The sequence below is a fragment of the Pristiophorus japonicus genome, chromosome 17 (assembly GCF_044704955.1).
Source record: "Pristiophorus japonicus isolate sPriJap1 chromosome 17, sPriJap1.hap1, whole genome shotgun sequence".
In the NCBI taxonomy this organism is placed as follows: domain Eukaryota; kingdom Metazoa; phylum Chordata; class Chondrichthyes; family Pristiophoridae; genus Pristiophorus; species Pristiophorus japonicus.
In genome coordinates this window covers 92,839,840-92,857,564 of record NC_091993.1, presented here as the reverse complement: position 1 = coordinate 92,857,564, position 17,725 = coordinate 92,839,840, and the positions used below count along the sequence as shown (strand labels likewise).

The 17,725-nt window shown below is 44.8% G+C and overlaps 1 protein-coding gene across 1 annotated transcript in view; it reads left to right on the top strand.

Annotated features, from left to right (window-relative positions):
* LOC139227854 (metabotropic glutamate receptor 4-like) overlaps positions 1 to 17,725 on the top strand; it is a 1,455,190-nt gene that overhangs the window by 922,220 nt on the left and 515,245 nt on the right. Inside the window, exon 7 of the mRNA XM_070858939.1 lies at positions 14,330 to 14,469. Within this exon, the coding sequence (XP_070715040.1) occupies positions 14,330 to 14,469 (140 nt within the window). The remainder of the gene's footprint in view (positions 1 to 14,329; positions 14,470 to 17,725) is intronic.

The following is a 17,725-nucleotide window of genomic DNA, read 5'->3' as shown; positions in this document are numbered from 1 at the left end:
ATGACTCCCTTCAGATGCCTATGGAGGAGTCACAGCATGCAGGGAGGTTCTCTTCCTTTCCAATGGGTGGAAGAGACCTCCCAGGACACCAACACAGGGGGCGCAATAGGGATGTCATCAGGAGGACCTGGTTGTAGATCACGAAACATTACTGCGAAGTCACACTCAGTCTCATCCTTGTGTGCCACTCATCACATCCCCATCACTCTGCTTCCCTGCCCTACTCCTGCACATCACCAACTTACCTTGCACCTCCACCTGCCCATCCCTCTCTCTCTATCTACATTATCACATCCTAATCTCACTAGCCACACCTCGGACTCATCCTAATCCTTGTCCAATCATACCAACTAACAACACACAAGGGTAGGCACTTGGGTCTTTTAGCCAATCATCATGTAGAGTTTCTGCTAATGGGTTGTCAAACATTTAAATCTTTATTTTGAACATTTTGCATTCTTGGACAGATTTGTGTGAATCTTTGGAAGTAACTTAGTGAATTGTAGTGAATGGTGAGACATAAGGGTGCCACCCGCAATGGTGATGAGTGGGAAAGGAATGGATTGGGCATTGTAGGGATACTTTATGGTGCTGATGTGGGGTGGTACCAACCTGGCACATCATGTGGTAGCCAGGGTGTACAGCGTCAAGTGAAGTAAATGTGACATGGTGACGCCATCCCTGGCGATTTGGACAGCAATGTGCTCGGGTACTGATGCTCTGTATTGTGTGCAGCATCAGGTGATTGCAGAGAAGTTTGGTGGTGTTGGTGGTGATGTTGGTGTTGGGGCTGATCGTGGTGGGATTCTGAGGATGATGGTGAGATTTTTTCAAGGGTACCGATGCTGATGGAATAGATGGCAGCTGAAGTTGAGATGACAGAAGCGATCTGTCAGTGGTGAGAGAGGTTGCTCCAAGGAGGTGACCGTGAATAGCGAGTTCACTGCAAACACTTCCAAACTGCATACAGCTCAAAAGTATCTTCCAAATGCTAAAGACTTCAGCTTATGAGATTGGAAAGTGAACAGCGTGAAATGGTAGCTTTTATATCACTTCTGTAGTTATCAATGCAAAGGAGAGTCATTGAGAACCCGACACACTTACCTGACGTGAAGCTCGAGTGACGGGAAGCTCCTGAAAAAGTTGGAAAAATGGTAAGTACCTGATAAAATTCTTTTTAAATACCTTTAATGGCATTCATCGGCTGGCCCGCCACTTGGTGTTGGGTCTGTGAACTGCAGCCTGACCTGGCACTTTGGAAACTGACAAGGAGGCGGGTTCACAGGGGCCAACCGCCCCACTGTTAATCGTAGCCATTTTGACAACAGGCCCACCTCCCGCACTTGCAAGACTGGTAAGATTCCTGCCTAACAGTGAAAATGTGACTTAGTGATGAAACAATTTGGGCTGAGGAGAGATTGAGTAGAATGGGCCTATATTTTCTGATCTTAGAAGAATGAGAGATGATCTGATTGAAACATATACAATACTTAGAGGGCTTAACTGGGTAGATGCAGCACGGCTGTGTCCCTTGCCTGGAGAGTCCAGAACCAGGGGTCATAGTAACAGGATAAGGGGTCAGCCATTTAGGACTGAAATGAGGAGAAATGTTTTCACTCAGACGTGTGCATCTTTTAAATTCTCTACTCCAAAGAACTGTGGTTTCTCATGTCGATGAGTATATTGACGACTGAGATGGATAGATTTTTGGGCACTAAGAGCTATGTGAATTGGGTGGGAAATTGGAGTTGTTCAGCCATAACCTTATTAACAGGCAGAGCAGGCTCAAGAGGCTGTATGAACTATTCTTGCTCCTATTTCTTATGTTCTTATGACTGGGGTTAGTTTGGAAAATTCTACTTGTGCTTATAAGACTTCCGGTGGTGATTTTAATCTTACCTCCCCAGCTGAAACCAAGCGGATGAGCAAATAAAATCAATAGGTTGCATACCCACCGAAAAGCCGCCAGGAACCTACTGTTCCGGATTTTAATGTGCTTTACTGAGAAGATAGCAAGGATATCTGCCTAAAGCTGGAAGAGCCCTGCTTTGAGTTCCGATGACGTCACCGGGACGCGACTGCAATTTTTAATGAGCCCAGTGCTAATGCAGTTCCTGAGGTCATCCACAGAAATTCTGTATGCTGTCTTCATTTACCTGAAGATTTTTGGTTGTATGTGCAATATGTTATGGGCGAAGTGTGTCAACATTGGAATCTCACATTGTAGGTTATTTTGGCAGATTAAAATATGGATATTTTATTGGATCAGGGTAAGGAAATATATTGACGTATTTGAATCTGACATTTTTTGATTATAATGTTTGAACATAGTAAAGTTTAATTGTGGTGTGGATAAGAAAAAACTTGCAATTATACAGGGACGTTCAAATAATCAGGACTTCAAAAAGTGCTTCATTGCCAATGAATTACTTTTGAAGTGTTGTCGCTGTTGTCGTGTAGCCAAAGACAGCTGCCAAATTTCATACACCAAGGTCTCACAAGGAACAAATGAATAAAGGAACTGTTAATCTGTTTTGATAGTATCAGTTGAAGGACAAATATTAGTCAAGGCAGCTGAAAACTCACTTACTCTCCACTGAATCTTTTACACCTAGCTGAACAGGTGGACATAGCCTCAATTTAACATTTCATCTGCAAGATGATAGGATTTCTTCAATTGCTAAAACTAAGAGAATTTATTATCTAAATATTTTAAAACGCTTTGCCATAGAAAAATCTAATTACGCACTAGAAGTTTTAGGGAGAAGGCTTCTGCTATTTATAGTAAAATCATAACTGTTCTTCATACACATTTACAATCTTGCTATGAGTAGAGAACAGTGGAAATTTTCTTTAGAATGTACTTGTTACAAACTTTTGGGTTTTGCATGAGATATTCTTTCAAGTTCAATGTCACCAGTCACTGCTGTAAGTGGGCCTTGTATCCCCTATGATCTGGAGTGCATCTTCACTGCCCAATATTTAATTAAAAATAAGTGACCTGGGGATGATGATGCAGAACCCTTGTAGGTTGCACTCGCTGTTATAATTTTATATGTGTCACTACATATGGGGGTTGAAATTCAACGTCGCCTGAAACGGGTCACAACTATCGCTTCTGATGTGTTTTCACCGCCGCTGTGGGTGAGGTGGCCTCTTGTGCGAAACTCAGCTCTTTGTCATGTTATTTGTAGCGGACCAGAAGTCGGTCATAGTGGGGGTGGAAGTGCGGTGGTGAGCACGCCAGAGAGGCGGAAGTGCAGGAGGGATGGAATCTCCGCCACTGACAGTCATCAGCCTGGTGCTGCTAATGTCATGACGCATGTACATCACCACGTCTCTCCCCTTCACTTAAATAATCGGAGCTCTACGATTATTTTAGTTAGGTCCACTGGGACACAAGGGAGGGTTTCGGCTGGGCCAGTGGCCTATTGGCAGCCCGGCCGAACCCAGGGGCATAATTGTGGCGGCTGTGGCAGTGGGCTCTCCCCTTGAATGGTCACCGCATAGTCATGTCGCACACACTGAAAACACAGTGCACCGACAGAAAAAGCTCAGCGGCCTGAAGATTTTTGTAGCTGATTTTTGGTGCATCTTCAGGAGATCGGTGGTGCACTCTTTGATGACGCACTTCGGAGGGTTCGGCAGCAGCTGGGCAGAAGTCGGGACCGCTGGAAAAAACACCGAGGTGGATTTCGCGATTAGTGGCCATTCGACTCCAACTCAGCGGCCACTGGACTCCGGCGCTTGGCCGCCACTTTCGGACGGTAAGAGGCCTTTTCGGAGGCTGAATTTCGGGCCCATGCTCTCCTGACTTTACAAAAGACATTTGAAAGCCACTCTAGCATGACAAGGTACAACTATGAACCAAAAAACTTGTTTGTTTGACATGAATGCACAGAAAACGCTTTCCACAGTGTGATCTTTCAATTTCCTACTGCATGAAGATAATAAAAACATAGCTCTACCACTGTTCTAGCCAATAGCCTAGTTTCAAACTAACCTTTCTGGTTACAAGCAATCAACATTCACGCCACCATTCTGATGTCAGAGAGAGAGAGAGAGAGAGAGAGTTATCTGAACTCCCTTAAGTCTACCTTCATGCAATCTGAGAGAATTTCCTGGATCTGTCTCCATGCGGATTGGATTGCTCACGCACAGGAAGTATTGAAAAATCAGGCCCATCAGAGCACACACCTATAAAAGCACCCACCCAATCTTTCTTCAATTTAAATTAATGGAGGAAAGATGGATGGGTTTCTTTACAGGCATGCGCCCAAACCTGCCCAATGTACCGGTATTCTCCACGCCTAGGTGATAGATTGCACCTGGATGGAGACCCAGAAAAATATCTCCAAATATAATTTACAATTTAATTAACCCCTCAATAGGTACTCAAACAATACTGAATGAAAGCAAATTCCATCTTTATTAAAGGTGATGTGACCATTTTAACTAACTGACCTCTGGATTCTTCTCATTGTTCCAAAGCACATGAGGAAATGGTTTTAAGGCTGGTCCTTCTTTCTTTGAATCGTTAATTAACACTTCAGATCACTAATGCCATTACATATAACTGCATATCTGCTAGTTAATATCAAGTCAAAAATGTTGTTTTCCCTGGGTAGTAAAACCCTTATAAGCTGAATCTAATCCTACAGCAATATCATAGTATAAATTAAAACAAAATCCTGTGCAGACCATATAGGTGAAAGTCCAAAGTATTATCATAAAATACAGCACAGAAGGAAGCCATTCGGCCCATCGAGTCTGCGCAAGTTCTTTTGAAGGGTAATCCAGTTAGTCCCACTTCCCGGTTCTTTCTGTATATTCCTGAATTTTTTTCTCCTTCAAGTATTTATCCAATTCCCATTTGAAGACTACTATTGAATCTGTTTCCCCCATCATCATCATCATAGGCAGTACCTCAGAATCGAGGAAGACTTCCTTCTGCTCTTAACATGAGTTCTTAAATGGCTGAACAGTCCAATACGAGAACCACAGTCTCTGTCACAGGTGGGGCAGATAGTCGTTGAGGGAAGGGATGGGTGGGACTGGTTTGCTGCACGCTCTTTCCGCTGCCTGCGCTTGATTTCTGCATGCTCTCGGCGATGATACTCGAGGTGCTCAGCACCCTCCCGGATGCGCTTCCTCCACTTAGGGCGGTCTTTGGCCAGGGTCTCCCAGGTGTCAGTGGGGATGTTGCAGTTTATCAGAGAGGCTTTGAGGGTGTCCTTGTAACATTTCCGCTGCCCATCTTTGGCTCGTTTGCCATGAAGAAGTTCCGAGTAGAGCGCTTGCTTTGGGAGTCTCGTGTCTGGCATGCAAACTATGTGGCCTGCCCAACGGAGCTGATCAAGCGTGGTCAGTGCTTTGATGCTGGGGATGTTGGCCTGGTTGAGGATGCTAATGTTGGAGCGTCTGTCCTCCCAGGCGATTTGTAGGATCTTGCGGAGACATCGTTGGTGGTATTTCTCCAGCGACTTGAGGTGTCTATTGTACATGGTCCATGTTTCTGAGCCATACAGGAGGGCAGGTATTACTACAGCTCTGTAGACCATGAGCTTTGTGGCAGTTTTTAGGGCCTGGTCTTCAAACACTCTTTTCCTCAGGTGGCACTGGCGCATTGGAGGTGGTGTTGGATCATTGTCAATGCCTGCTCTTGATGATAGGAGACTCCCGAGATATGGGAAGTGGTCCATGTTGTCCAGGGCCGTACCGTGGATCTTGATGACTGGGGAACAGTGCTGTGTGATAAGGACAGGCTGGTGGAGGACCTTTGTCTTGCTGATGTTTAGTGTAAGGCCTATGCTTTCGTATGCCTCAGTAAATACGTCAACTATGTCCTGGAGTTCAGCCTCTGTATGCATCGTCCGTGTACTGTAGCTCGATGACAGAGGTTGGCGTAATCTTGGACCTAGCCTGGAGTCGGCGAAGGTTTAACAGCTTCCCACTGGTTTTGTAGTTTAGTTCCACTCCAGCGGGGAGCTTGTCGACTGTAAGGCGGAGCATGGCAGCGATGAAGATTGAGAAGAGGGTTGGGGCGATGACGCAGTCTTGTTTGACCCTGGTCCGGATGTGGATTGGGTCTGTAATGGATCCGTTGGTAAGGATCACGGCTTGCATGTCGTCATGGAGCAGGCAGAGGATGGTAACGAACTTTTGGGGGCATCTGAAACGGAGGAGGACACTCCATAGACCCTCGCGGTTGACAGTGTCAACGGTCTTTGTAAGGTCGAAGTAGGCCATGTTTAAGGGCTGGTGCTGTTCCCTGCATTTTTCCTGCAGCTGTTGTGCCTCAAAAATCATGTCCATTGTGCCCCGTAGGGGACGAAATCCGCAATGTGGCTCCAAGAGGAGCTCCTCAGCCATTGGGAGAAGACATTTGAGGAGGACTCTGGCGACGACCTTCCCAGTGGCTGATAACAGGGAGATTCCTCTGTAGTTGCCACAGTCGGACTTTTACCCTTTTGTAAAGATGGTCACAATCACTGCATCTCTGAGATCTCCCGGCATGCTCTCCTCCCTCCAGATGAGAGAGATGAGGTCATGTATTCGTGCCAGTAGTGCCTCTCCGCCATACTTCAGTGTCTCAGCAGGGATTCCATCCACTCCTGAAGCCTTGTTATTCTTAAGCTGCCTTATGGCTTTTTCTACCTTGTGCAATGTTGGGGTTTTACTGAGGTGGTGGCGAGTAGCATGCTGTGGGATGGAGTTGAGAACAGTCGAGTCAAAGGCAGTCTCGGTTGAGGAGATCTTCGAAGTGCTCCTTCCAGCGGGCCCTGACTGCCTCGGTGTCTTTGAGTGTTTCCCCGTTCTCGGCCAGCAGTGGAGTGGGGCCTTGGGTGTTTGGGCCATAGGTGGCCTTTGACTGCGATGAAGAATCCTTGCACATCATGGCTGTTGGCCAGCTGCTGTATCTCCTGTGCTTTCTCCATGCATCACCTGTTTGTTAGACCTCAGCCTTGAGGTGTCTGTAATGTTGCTTTGCTGCTCTGGAATTGGGTTGCTGCTTAAGGCTCAGAAATGCCCTGCATTTGTGATTTATTAGCTCTTGGATCTCCTGATCATTCTCTTCAAACCAATCCTGGTACTTCCTGGTCGAGTGACCCAGCGTCTCTTTGCAGGCACTGGTTATGGAGGCCTGGAGGGCAGACCAAGCACTGTGGGCATTCTGTGTCTCGGGGTCATCAAGACACGCCAGGTTATCTGTGAGGCACTGACTCTATAGGGTTCTCTTAGCTGGGTCTTTAAGTGCCCCAGCATTGACTTTTTTGCAGCACTGCTTCTGCTGCCCCTCCACTTTGGGGCTGTGTTGATGTCAATGACGCATCGGATTAGGCGGTGGTCCATCCAGCAGTCATCAGCTCCTGTCATGGCGTGGGTGATGGGCACATCCTTGCGATCCCTGGCTCGGATGATGACATTGTCGAGCAGGTGCCAGTGTTTGGAACGAGGGTGTTGCCACGATGCCTTGTGTTTGTCCCTCTGGCGGAAGAAGGTATTGGTGATGACAAGTTCATGTTCTAGACATTTTGTCAGGAGTAGGGTACCGCTGGAGTTGGCTTTCCCTCCCCCCCTCTGCTGATCACGCCTCCCCAGAGGGCTGCGTCCTTGATGACCCTGGCCTTGAATTCTCCAAGGAGGATCAGTTTGTTGTCTGCGGGGACGCAGGACAGGGATTTTTCAAGATTAGAGTAGAAACCTTCTTTGGTCTCACCTGTTGCATCGAGTGTTGGGGCATACGCACTGATGATTGTGGCGCATTGATTCCAGGATATGGTTCCTTGAGTTGGCCTTCCCCTGCCCGCCAGGTCTCGCTTAGGGCGGCGTCTAAGTTCCTGGGCAACTATGGCAGTGTGGCATTCCGGCCTGTCGCTATTGGGGTTGTCCATGAGGGTCCTGACGTTCCAGGTCCTGAACTTCATGTTAGAGGAGTGGAAGATGCCTGTGCGTGAATTTTTTTAACATTGCACACTGGCTACCACACTGGCTTAGCTGAGCAAGGTCTTGATCTAGTGGCAAGAGGGTCCAAGACGACTGGAGACCAGGCACTGCTGTATGGGCCTAATTGCCTACAGCGAGATGTTGGCCGCAGGCTCAGCGCTGAGTAGCGCCCTTGATGGTAGGTGGTCCGAGGCTTGGCTGAGGGCAGGCATTGGGAGGGTCAGTGGTCCACTGGGGTTCAGAGTGGGGGTTCAGGGGGGGCTCATAGCCATGATGCTCACCACGTGCTGGAGGAGGAGAAGGAGAGCTCCTGTCATCGCTGAAGGAGGAGGTCACCTGTGGGGAAGGAGAGGTCCAGCCGTCGTCGAGGAGTGAAGGCCCGCCACCGCTGGACGAGAAGGTCACCTTCCACCTATTAAACAGCGCATTCCAAATCCTAAGCATTTATTGCATAAAAACATTTTTCCTCATGTCGCCTCTTGTTCTTTTGCCAATGACCTTAAATCTGTGCCCTCTGGTTATTGACCCTTCAGCCATTGGAAACAGTTTCTCTTTATTTACTCTATCTAAACCTTCATGACTTTAAACAAATCTCCTCTTAGACTTCTCTATTCTAAAGAAAACAACCCTAGCTTCTCCAGTCTATCCCTGTAATGCCTCATCCCTGGAACCATTCTAGTAAATTTCTTCTATACCTTCTCCAAAGTCTTCATATCCTTCCTAAAGTTTGGTGTCCAGAATTGGGCACAATACTCCAGCTGGGGCCAAACTAGTGCTGCATATCGGTTTAGCATAACTTCCTGGCTCTATTCGAGCTATATATTTATATCCGGCTATTGGTTTCAGGCTCAAGATTTTTTTTTGTAGCTGTATTTTATATGGGGTAGCATTTTTGGTTTGGGTGTAATCGGCGATACCATGCAAATTCTGCATAAAATCATGCCCATTTTGAGAAGTGTTTTCTCCCCCCCGAGTTTCTGCTCAAATCATTTGCATATCGCCGAATGCTAAATCTTCCATGAACCTCAGCGCAATCGGGCAGCGTTTAAATACATCATTTATTTTTTTAATTTGCTTCAAAAAATATTCCTTGATATATTTCAGAGTGGTAAGTTGGTAAAATGTTATTAATACTTCTGAAAATGAGTTTATCACAAAAAAATAAGCATTTTTAATCATAGTGTCAACCCACCACCTGTGAATAACCCAATTTTAAATGACTGAAAATGAGTTAAAACATTTTTTTACAGAACTATTTTCCAGTTAGATTGGGTACAGTCGTCAGTTCCTTAGTAATTTTTGAAAAAATTCAAAACCTTTTTTACCTACGAGTGTCCTTTCGCCCAAAAGAACCAGCTTAATATTTGGAGCCTAATCGAAGACCGTCAAACGAGCACATTTAGCGGAAACTGTCAATGGTAATTAATTCACCCTGGGAGTGTGGCCAGCTTTGTGGGCGGCGCCTACTTCCAGCGCGATGTTTTTAAAAACTAGCGCAAAAGATCGCGGAAACTCGATTTGCACTGAATGCAATTTGCACTTAAAATTCCGTGATCTTTTGCACGGTTACACAGATATCGGGGGAATTGCACAATTGAGCGGAAACATATTTTAAATATCTGGTATAAATTGCAGTGAATTCATAATCTAATATTTTGATATAATAAATACCTGCTTTGCCTCAGACGTGTTTCTGACATGCCTTTTTGTTTGCCTGACAGAGTGCTCATTATCTTTCTGTCGGGACAAACTTCACTAACTTAAGCCCCAAGAGTTTCAGAGATTGCCAAGGGCTAAAAAAAACTCCCAAGTGTGCAGTTGATCACTGTCAGAGCTTAACCTGTAGTGTGTACAAAAGCACTGGTAAGGTTCCTGCTACTTGGCCAGTTAGAACCATCCTATCCCTTAGAATATTGGCTTGAGCATTAACCGGAGTGAGTATGAAACATTCTAAGCCCCAGTAACAAATCTACCCATCAGTGCAGTAATTGGTGCCCTCCATCTACCCACAAGTCTGCACAGCCTGCCTAATTACTGTCTAGAGTCACAGATGGAGAATGAGATTCTGGAAGGTTGCAGGATCCACGAAGCTATATCCCTCATGACCCGCAGCCTGCAGGCAAAGAGTTAGTAAGATTGAAAGGAAAGAACGTGCATTTATGTAAGTGTTCTAAAACACTTCATGTCGATTGAATTACTGTGATTACGTTGGCAATCAAGACACTCATTTCAGACAGAACAAGGTCCCACAAACAGCAATTTGAACAATAATCAGTTAATCTATTTTTATTCGGTGATTTTGGTTGAATAAAGAATATTGGGCAGGAGAACTTTCCTGCTGATCTTCAAATGAAATCTTTAACATCCACCTGAACTGGAAGACATTGGTTTAATGATTCATCCAAAGGTTGGCACTTCTATGATGCAGCATTCTCTCAGTACTGCTGTCCAGTGTCAGTTTAGATTATGTGCTCAAGTCCTGGAATGTGTCTTGAACCCATCACTCATTGACTCCGAGATGAGAGCACTACCAATTGAAACCAATCTGAGATAGGTTTTTCCTCAACCAACCACTTCGAAAAAAATAACTTAACATTTACTCTTAATTCAAAATCCTTTTTCCAGCAAATTAATTTTTTTTTTAACAATTGGATGCCCGGATAAAAATGTAAAAACTTTATCGGGATAGAACATCTACGGCTGTTCACCTACTCTCCTGCCTTAACTTCGGTAGGAACCCTGGAAAAATGAGGTAAACAGCCATTTAAGTTATTTCTACAGGGTTTATGTTGATCTACTACCAAAGTTATGGCAGTGATGCTCCCACCAAAATTCTACCCTAAAGGTTGTTTTAAAGTTTGACATCACAATTTTTCAAACAGAAGTGATTCCAAGTATGCCATTGTTGTGAGGTTGCCTTAAGCATGTGTCTTTTAATCAGCTGATTTTCTCTAGAGTTGAGACTTCATTCCTGTCTGATACTCTTGAGTCGTGGTTTTAAATAGAACGACACATTCAGGCCCCATACCTGAGTTTGTTGATCTCATCAAAAGGCACTTTAATGCCGCCTTTTATTCTGTTGCTGAACATTTACATTACTGGTGGATGCCTCGGGGGCACATCAAGAACTAGTCCTCAGTTCCCTTGCTTGAGCATAGTGGTGATTGATTCTTCTGTCCTGGTGAGCATCCCTGATTATAATTGCTCAACCATTGGTGCCTTCTGTTGCCTGGGTCCTAGCTCTGGAATTCCCTCTCTAAACCTCTCTGCCTCTTTTTCCTCCTTTAAGACGCTCCTTAAAACCAACTCTTTGGTCATCTGCCCTAATTTCTATTTATGTGGCTCGGTGTCAATTTTTTTGTCTTATAATACTCCAGTGAAGTGCTTTGGCATGTTTTATTACGTTAAAGGTGCTATATAAATACAAGTTGTTGTTGCTTGGTCCTTTCACGAGGCTCTTTTTCAAGAAAGTGCATATCTTTGTCTGGCTATTTGTAAATTATCTCATAAAACAAATTCTCTTTAATAATGTTTTATATTTGTCATAAATCTATATGGTATGATGCCAAGTAACATGATAACAGGCAACCATTTGGCATTGAAGCAATTAATTATTAGCATCTATTAATTAGTTCCTTAGATATGGCCCTTATGGCTAAGGGGATCAAGGGGTATGGAGAGAAAGCAGGAAAGGGGTACTGAGGGAATAATCAGCCATGATCTTATTGAATGGCAGTGCAGGCTCGAAGAGCCAAATGGCCTACTCCTGCATCTATTTTCTATGTTTCTATGTTTCTAAGCACTGTATATACTCAGTTTAGAAGTGCATAGATAGAATTAGATATTTTCTAATGTCAAAGACTGGGTGAGGTAAACAAAATGGTACTTCTCGTAAAACTTCTCAACCTCTGGCCCAGACAGAGACATAACCCCCACAAAAAACAAAAAATGGTCAAAATCAGACACGGGTGCTTTTTTGGGGACGAGGGAGATGAAGGGGTGGGGGGGTGGGGGGCGGTGGTGAAGGGTGAGGGAACATAAAATGAAGATGCCTGTAGAAGCTTGTACATGGAACTTCACTATGCATGCCTTTATGTGATGAACATCCAAGTGTGTACCTGGTGTTTGAGAATCACTTCGAATGAAAAATATGTCATTGTGCTAGATTGTGCAGGATTGATTTGGAGAGGAGATAGAGTAGGCAATGATGGCTCTGAAGTGTAACCTGTTGGAATTACAATGGATAAACTACTGGTTTTCACGGACTTTCAGGTTACAGTATACATTGGCAAGTGCAGGAAGGTTCTTTTTGCTGAATTGTAAAGAATAATTTGGCTTGAAGAATTAATCTGCCAACTTTATCAACTTGAAGAAATATAATTGGACCAGAACTGACTGACCAATATTAAACTCGGAGGCCTAGAAATTCGTCACGGGTGGTGACGCAAAACGGGCGGTATCGGATCGGCCACGGTTATATGCAGCACCTGATAGTTAATTCAAGTGCCTGCAGTGGAACTGAATATTAGGAGCTGCTTATAACAGGCAGCCAATCTGGTACCGCCCGCATTGCGTCACTTCCTGAGACGAATATCTAGCCCATTTTGTTCCTGCCTGATCAACACCTTGCTGCCTTATAACCTATTCCTGTGAATGAAGCACATTTCATAGCAAATTAAGAAAACAGGACAAACTGCAGTGTAACACGACTCAAATATATTGTTCGAGCTGTTAATTACATGAAATTCTTCAGCCGTGTGCTAGTTTACAATCTTTCTAAACATTCCCTGTAACAAGATGCTAAGTTTTTCTTTCAAAAAAGTTGTTAACCTCATGTGACATCGCACATTACTCTAAATCTACGATATAAACCTCAAGCTGTATATTAATCACTTCCCAATTTAGATATAATTTTGACTTTGAAAAATCTGCTGGTGTACGCATGAAATCATTACAGTTCTTCATACATATGTGTGAAGCCCTAATAGAGTTTGACTCACAAAACTGCCCCTGTTTTACAAGAAGTACAAATGAAGATAGAATTTGCAAAAACAAGATGCTAGTAGTTTTAGGCTCAAGTCCTTGAAAAATTAGGTCAAATCCAGAGTCAGTCAAGTAATGAGTTTTGACATCTCCCAGTGGCTTTGCAGCTTGGTCTGGTCAAGGGAAGTGTAGCCCACTCAAAAGGGACCATTCTTTGTTTTGAGTGCTATTTGGGTGGCGTGACGGTCAGTGTAGGCGGCAGCTGTCCAGATGAGTCAGCGTTGGACCCACTCCATTCTGGTCCTGGGTCAAGCGTTGGGAATGAAAACAAGCAGCACTTTAGAGCAGCAAGCATATGGGGCTCAATTTTCCACATGGGCGATTTTTGGCGCAGTTGAAGAGGTATGTCCAATTTTTTTTTTAGTGGCCTGACTGCGGCAAAAAACAAAGTTCCAAATTTCGCCAGAATGAATGTTGAATTTGGCACAGCACACATTGGCCGTAAGCTTTGTGGGTGGAGCTTAAGGCCTGCGCCAAAATCTGATGTTGCCAGGGTAACGAGGGACGCTCTGAAGGGCTGAGGCTGGAAACTGAAACTGACCATGGGCTGAGTCTGGAAACTGAAATTGACGCTGCTGCTATCCCGGGCCGACCGCCCCCCCGGCCCCTGGTGCCGCTATCATCCTGAGCCGAATGACCCTCCCCTGTCCCCCTGCTGGTGCTGTGTCTTCAGCTCGGCTAAAGCAATGACGTCCTCTCTCCGCCGATGTTCTCTTCTCTGCGCCAATTTCCTTAAGTGTAGGGAATGTTTTTCAGAAAGGTGCAGTACGCCGTTTTAGGAAAAAATTGTACTTGGCCAAACTCGCTGAAATGGCCAGAAATGGCGCACCCGGCAGGTTCCGCCCCCAGTGACGTCAAAAAGTCAGGAACTAAAAAAATCGGATGTACCTACTTTAGAATGGCGCAGAAACTTTGGCGAAACTTACAGATTTTATTCTGCTCCAAAAAAAAAGCATAGGCCTAAAAAACAGCGCAGATTGAGTCCATGGTCTGCAGATGAACAGCATCTAATACATTAATTTTGTACGCCACTAAGGCTCAAAACCCTCAAGCAACCGCCAATAAAATATTTCCCAAATCTCCAGCCAGCTTTCCCTGACTGTCGCTGAGGATCCCTCTAAGTTGCAAAGGTGACTGAATCACTTGCTGTATTCTGCACACTAATGTTTACTCTGAGGCTTTTGTTAATGTTTCTGTGTCATTTAATTGGACTTCAAAAATGAGAAGATGAGCACTTAATTAGAAATGTTCATGAGAAACATTTTTTGCTCGCAGTTACTGTGTGAATTAGTTTTGAAAGCTTTACAAATATAACCATTTACTGTCTCACTATCTGCAGGAAGTGCAGGGATCCCTGTGACCTTCAATGAAAATGGTGATACGCCTGGACGCTACGACATTTATCAGTACCAAGTCAAGGGCAATTCTTCACGTGCATATTCAGTCATTGGACATTGGGCGAACAAACTTTATTTAAATGTAAGCAGCATACATTTTTATTTTGCTTTTAAAAAATATACAGTTCTTGTGTGAAATGTATGGACCACTTGCAATTTATAGAGCACTACTAGAGCGCCCACCTGCGGAGCCTTGCCATTCCATCAGGGGCCGTGGGTAGGCCTATCTGGCCAAAGCATTCCACCATGCCAATTTATCCTGCTTGCTCTTCTGCCACTTTGCTGGTGGAGAATTTTGGCTATGAGGAAAGATTGGAGATGCTGGGTCTGTTTTCTCTGGAACAGAGGAGGCTGAGAGGGGAGACCTGATTGAGGTGTATAAAGTTATAAGGGGCTTGGATAGAGTGAATAGGAAGGATCTGTTTCCCTTGGCAGAGGGATCAACAACCAAGGGGCATAGATTTAAAGTAATTGGGGGGAGGTTTAGAGGAGATATGAGGGTAAGTTTCTTCACCCAGAGGATGATGAGGGTCTGGAACTCACTGCCTGAAAGGGTGGTAGAGGCAGAAACCCTTACCACATTTAAAAAATACTTGGATGTGCACTTAAAGTGCCATAACCTACAGGGCTACGGACCAGGAGTTGGAAAGTGAGATTAGGCTGGATAGCTCTTTGTCGGCCGTCGCGGACATGATGGGCCGAAATGGCCTCCTTCTGTACTGTAAATTTCTATGATTCTATGAATATAGCTCTCCATGATTGCTTGAAATTGTTATCTAACATTGTAGGTGTCATGTATTCAACCAGCATTGTAACCCATGTATAATCTGACCTAAATTGTACACTGTGAGAACACTGACCACTAGGTGGTGAACTTGTGGGAGACACTCCTAACCTGGACCTTCAGATATAAAAGGGGAAGCTCCACCCACTTCCATCACTTGAGTGTAAGGAATAAAGGACAGGTCACAGACTGACCTTCTCTCAAGCATGGGCCTCGTGTGCATTTATACTGTATAGTAAGGACTTATCAGTAGGCACCCGTTATGGCCCTGTACTGCAAGTCTGCATGCTTCATGTAGATGTGTTTAACACTGACTGTACACTTGGCAGAACTGGTGGGATTTCTGGGGGTTCCCATCATACTTTCAGTCTCGCCTCCAGTACTTATCTCACAGTGGAGGGGGGCAAACAAAAGGCATGTCCAATGCCCACTCTGCAGAATTTTTCAACGAGGCCAGAAGGTAGCAGAAATCCAGTGGGAATGGTTCCACCATAAATTCCTTTCTCTCAACGCAGATTACATAAGAACGTAAGAAATAGAAGCAGGATTAGGCCATTTGGCCCCTTGAGCCTGCTCTGCCATTCATTATGATCATGGCTGATCTTCTACCTCAACTCTACTTTCCTACACTATCTCCGTATCCCTTGATTCCCTTAATATCCAAAAATCTAGCTATCTCAGTCTTGAATATATTCAACGACTGAGCCTCCATAGCCCTCTAGGGTAGAAATTTCCAAAATTTCACCACTCTCTGAGTGAAGAAATTTCTCCTCCTCTCAGTTTTAAATGGCCGGCTCCTTATTCTGAGACTGTGACCCCTGGTTCTAGATTCCCCAGCCAGGGGGAACATCCTCCCTGTAAGAATTGTGTATGTTTCAATGCGATCACCTCTCATTTTTCCAAACTCTAGAGAATATAGGCCTAGTCTACTCAATCTCTCCTTATAGGACAATCTCCCCTTCCCCAGAATCAGTCTGGTGAACCTTTGTTGCACTCCCTCTATGGCAAGTATGTCCTTCCTTAGGTAAGGAGACCAAAACTGTACACAATAGACCAAAATTGTTCACAATTACACTAATTCTGTGCCAGCAATGGTGCATAAATTCTACCCTATAGTGTTCAAATGACATCAATATTTAAAGTAAGCATTACTTTTGTGGAAATTTTGTTAGTCACGATTAAAAGCATCACCTTGGCTCAGTTGGTATCACCCTTGCCTCTGAGTCACTCCCCCACTCTCCCCACCCACTTCCTGGACTTGAGCACATAATCTGGGTTGACACTTAAATACAGTACTGAGGGAGGGTTGACAAAGACAAGTCCATCTGCCTGTTCCGGTTCAAGTAAATGTGAAAGATCCCATGGCACTATTTGAAGATCAGGGAGTTCTGTGGGTGTCTTGACCAACATTATCCCTCAACTAACACTACCAAAGAACAGATTAATTTGGTTATTAATTTGTTTGTCTGATCTTGCTGTGGTTGTTAGTCACTGAACTTCAAAGTAATGCATTGCATGTTAAGTATTTTTGCGAGACCTGATAAGACACAATGTAAATGCATTGAACTCCAATATATGCAATAATATTTCTTTTCTGAACTATGAACATGTAACTCACCTAGAAGGTAACCACAGCAATATAGCTGTGGGTGTTCTAAATGCCAGACTATGCTCAGTCAGATCAGTATAATGGAGTGCAACAAGCAGAGCAACAGCCAGATCAAAGGCAGGGGGGACGAAATTGGCCCTTTGCGCAGGGCCAGTTTGAGCTGCCGGCCGGCACTAATGGAGCGCTAATGAGTTAGCACTTTGGCATGGGGCCACATCGACCGCGTGGAATTGCCCCCGGGGCTTTGTGCGGCAAAAAATGGCTTGCGATTAGTGCCGCGGCACACGCAAGGCAATGATGTCATCGGCGTGCGCCCCAACCCCTTATCGACCCATGCCGACCCTTTTGTGTCCCTTGGGACACGAGGTCGACGTGGGGCGATGCCATTGACAGTTTCTCTGTGCGAGAAGCAGTGGTGGTTTGGCCGTTTCGGCCGCCCTTAAAGGGGAGGTGATAACTCGGTGGCTGGCATCTTTTTTTCTGTCGCTGATGTGCTGAGTGCGGCGCCGCGCGAATGCTCCATTAACACAACAAACATTTTTTTTTCCTCAAAGAAGCCAATTCTGCGTCAGGGCCGGCACTTCCTGCGACAGCGCAAAAAAACATCCAATTCGAGTTAGGCGCTCCAAACCCAGCACAGGGCAATTTCGGCCCCATTGTCTTTGAGATCCCAGCTTAAAAAGAAAAAAACGTTCTTTGAACCACTGTAAGAGAGACCTCTTGTAATATGTCCTTACTATACAGTACAAATGCACACGATTCCCATACTTTAGAGAAGGTCACTCTGTGACCAGTAACATTTATTAGCCAGCACTGAAGTGAAGAAGGTGGGAGGAGCTTCCCCTTTTATATCTGAAAGTCCAGGTTAGGAGTGTCTCCCACAAGTTCGCCACCTAGTGGTCAGTGTTCTCACGGTGTACAACTTAGGTCAGTTTATACATGGGT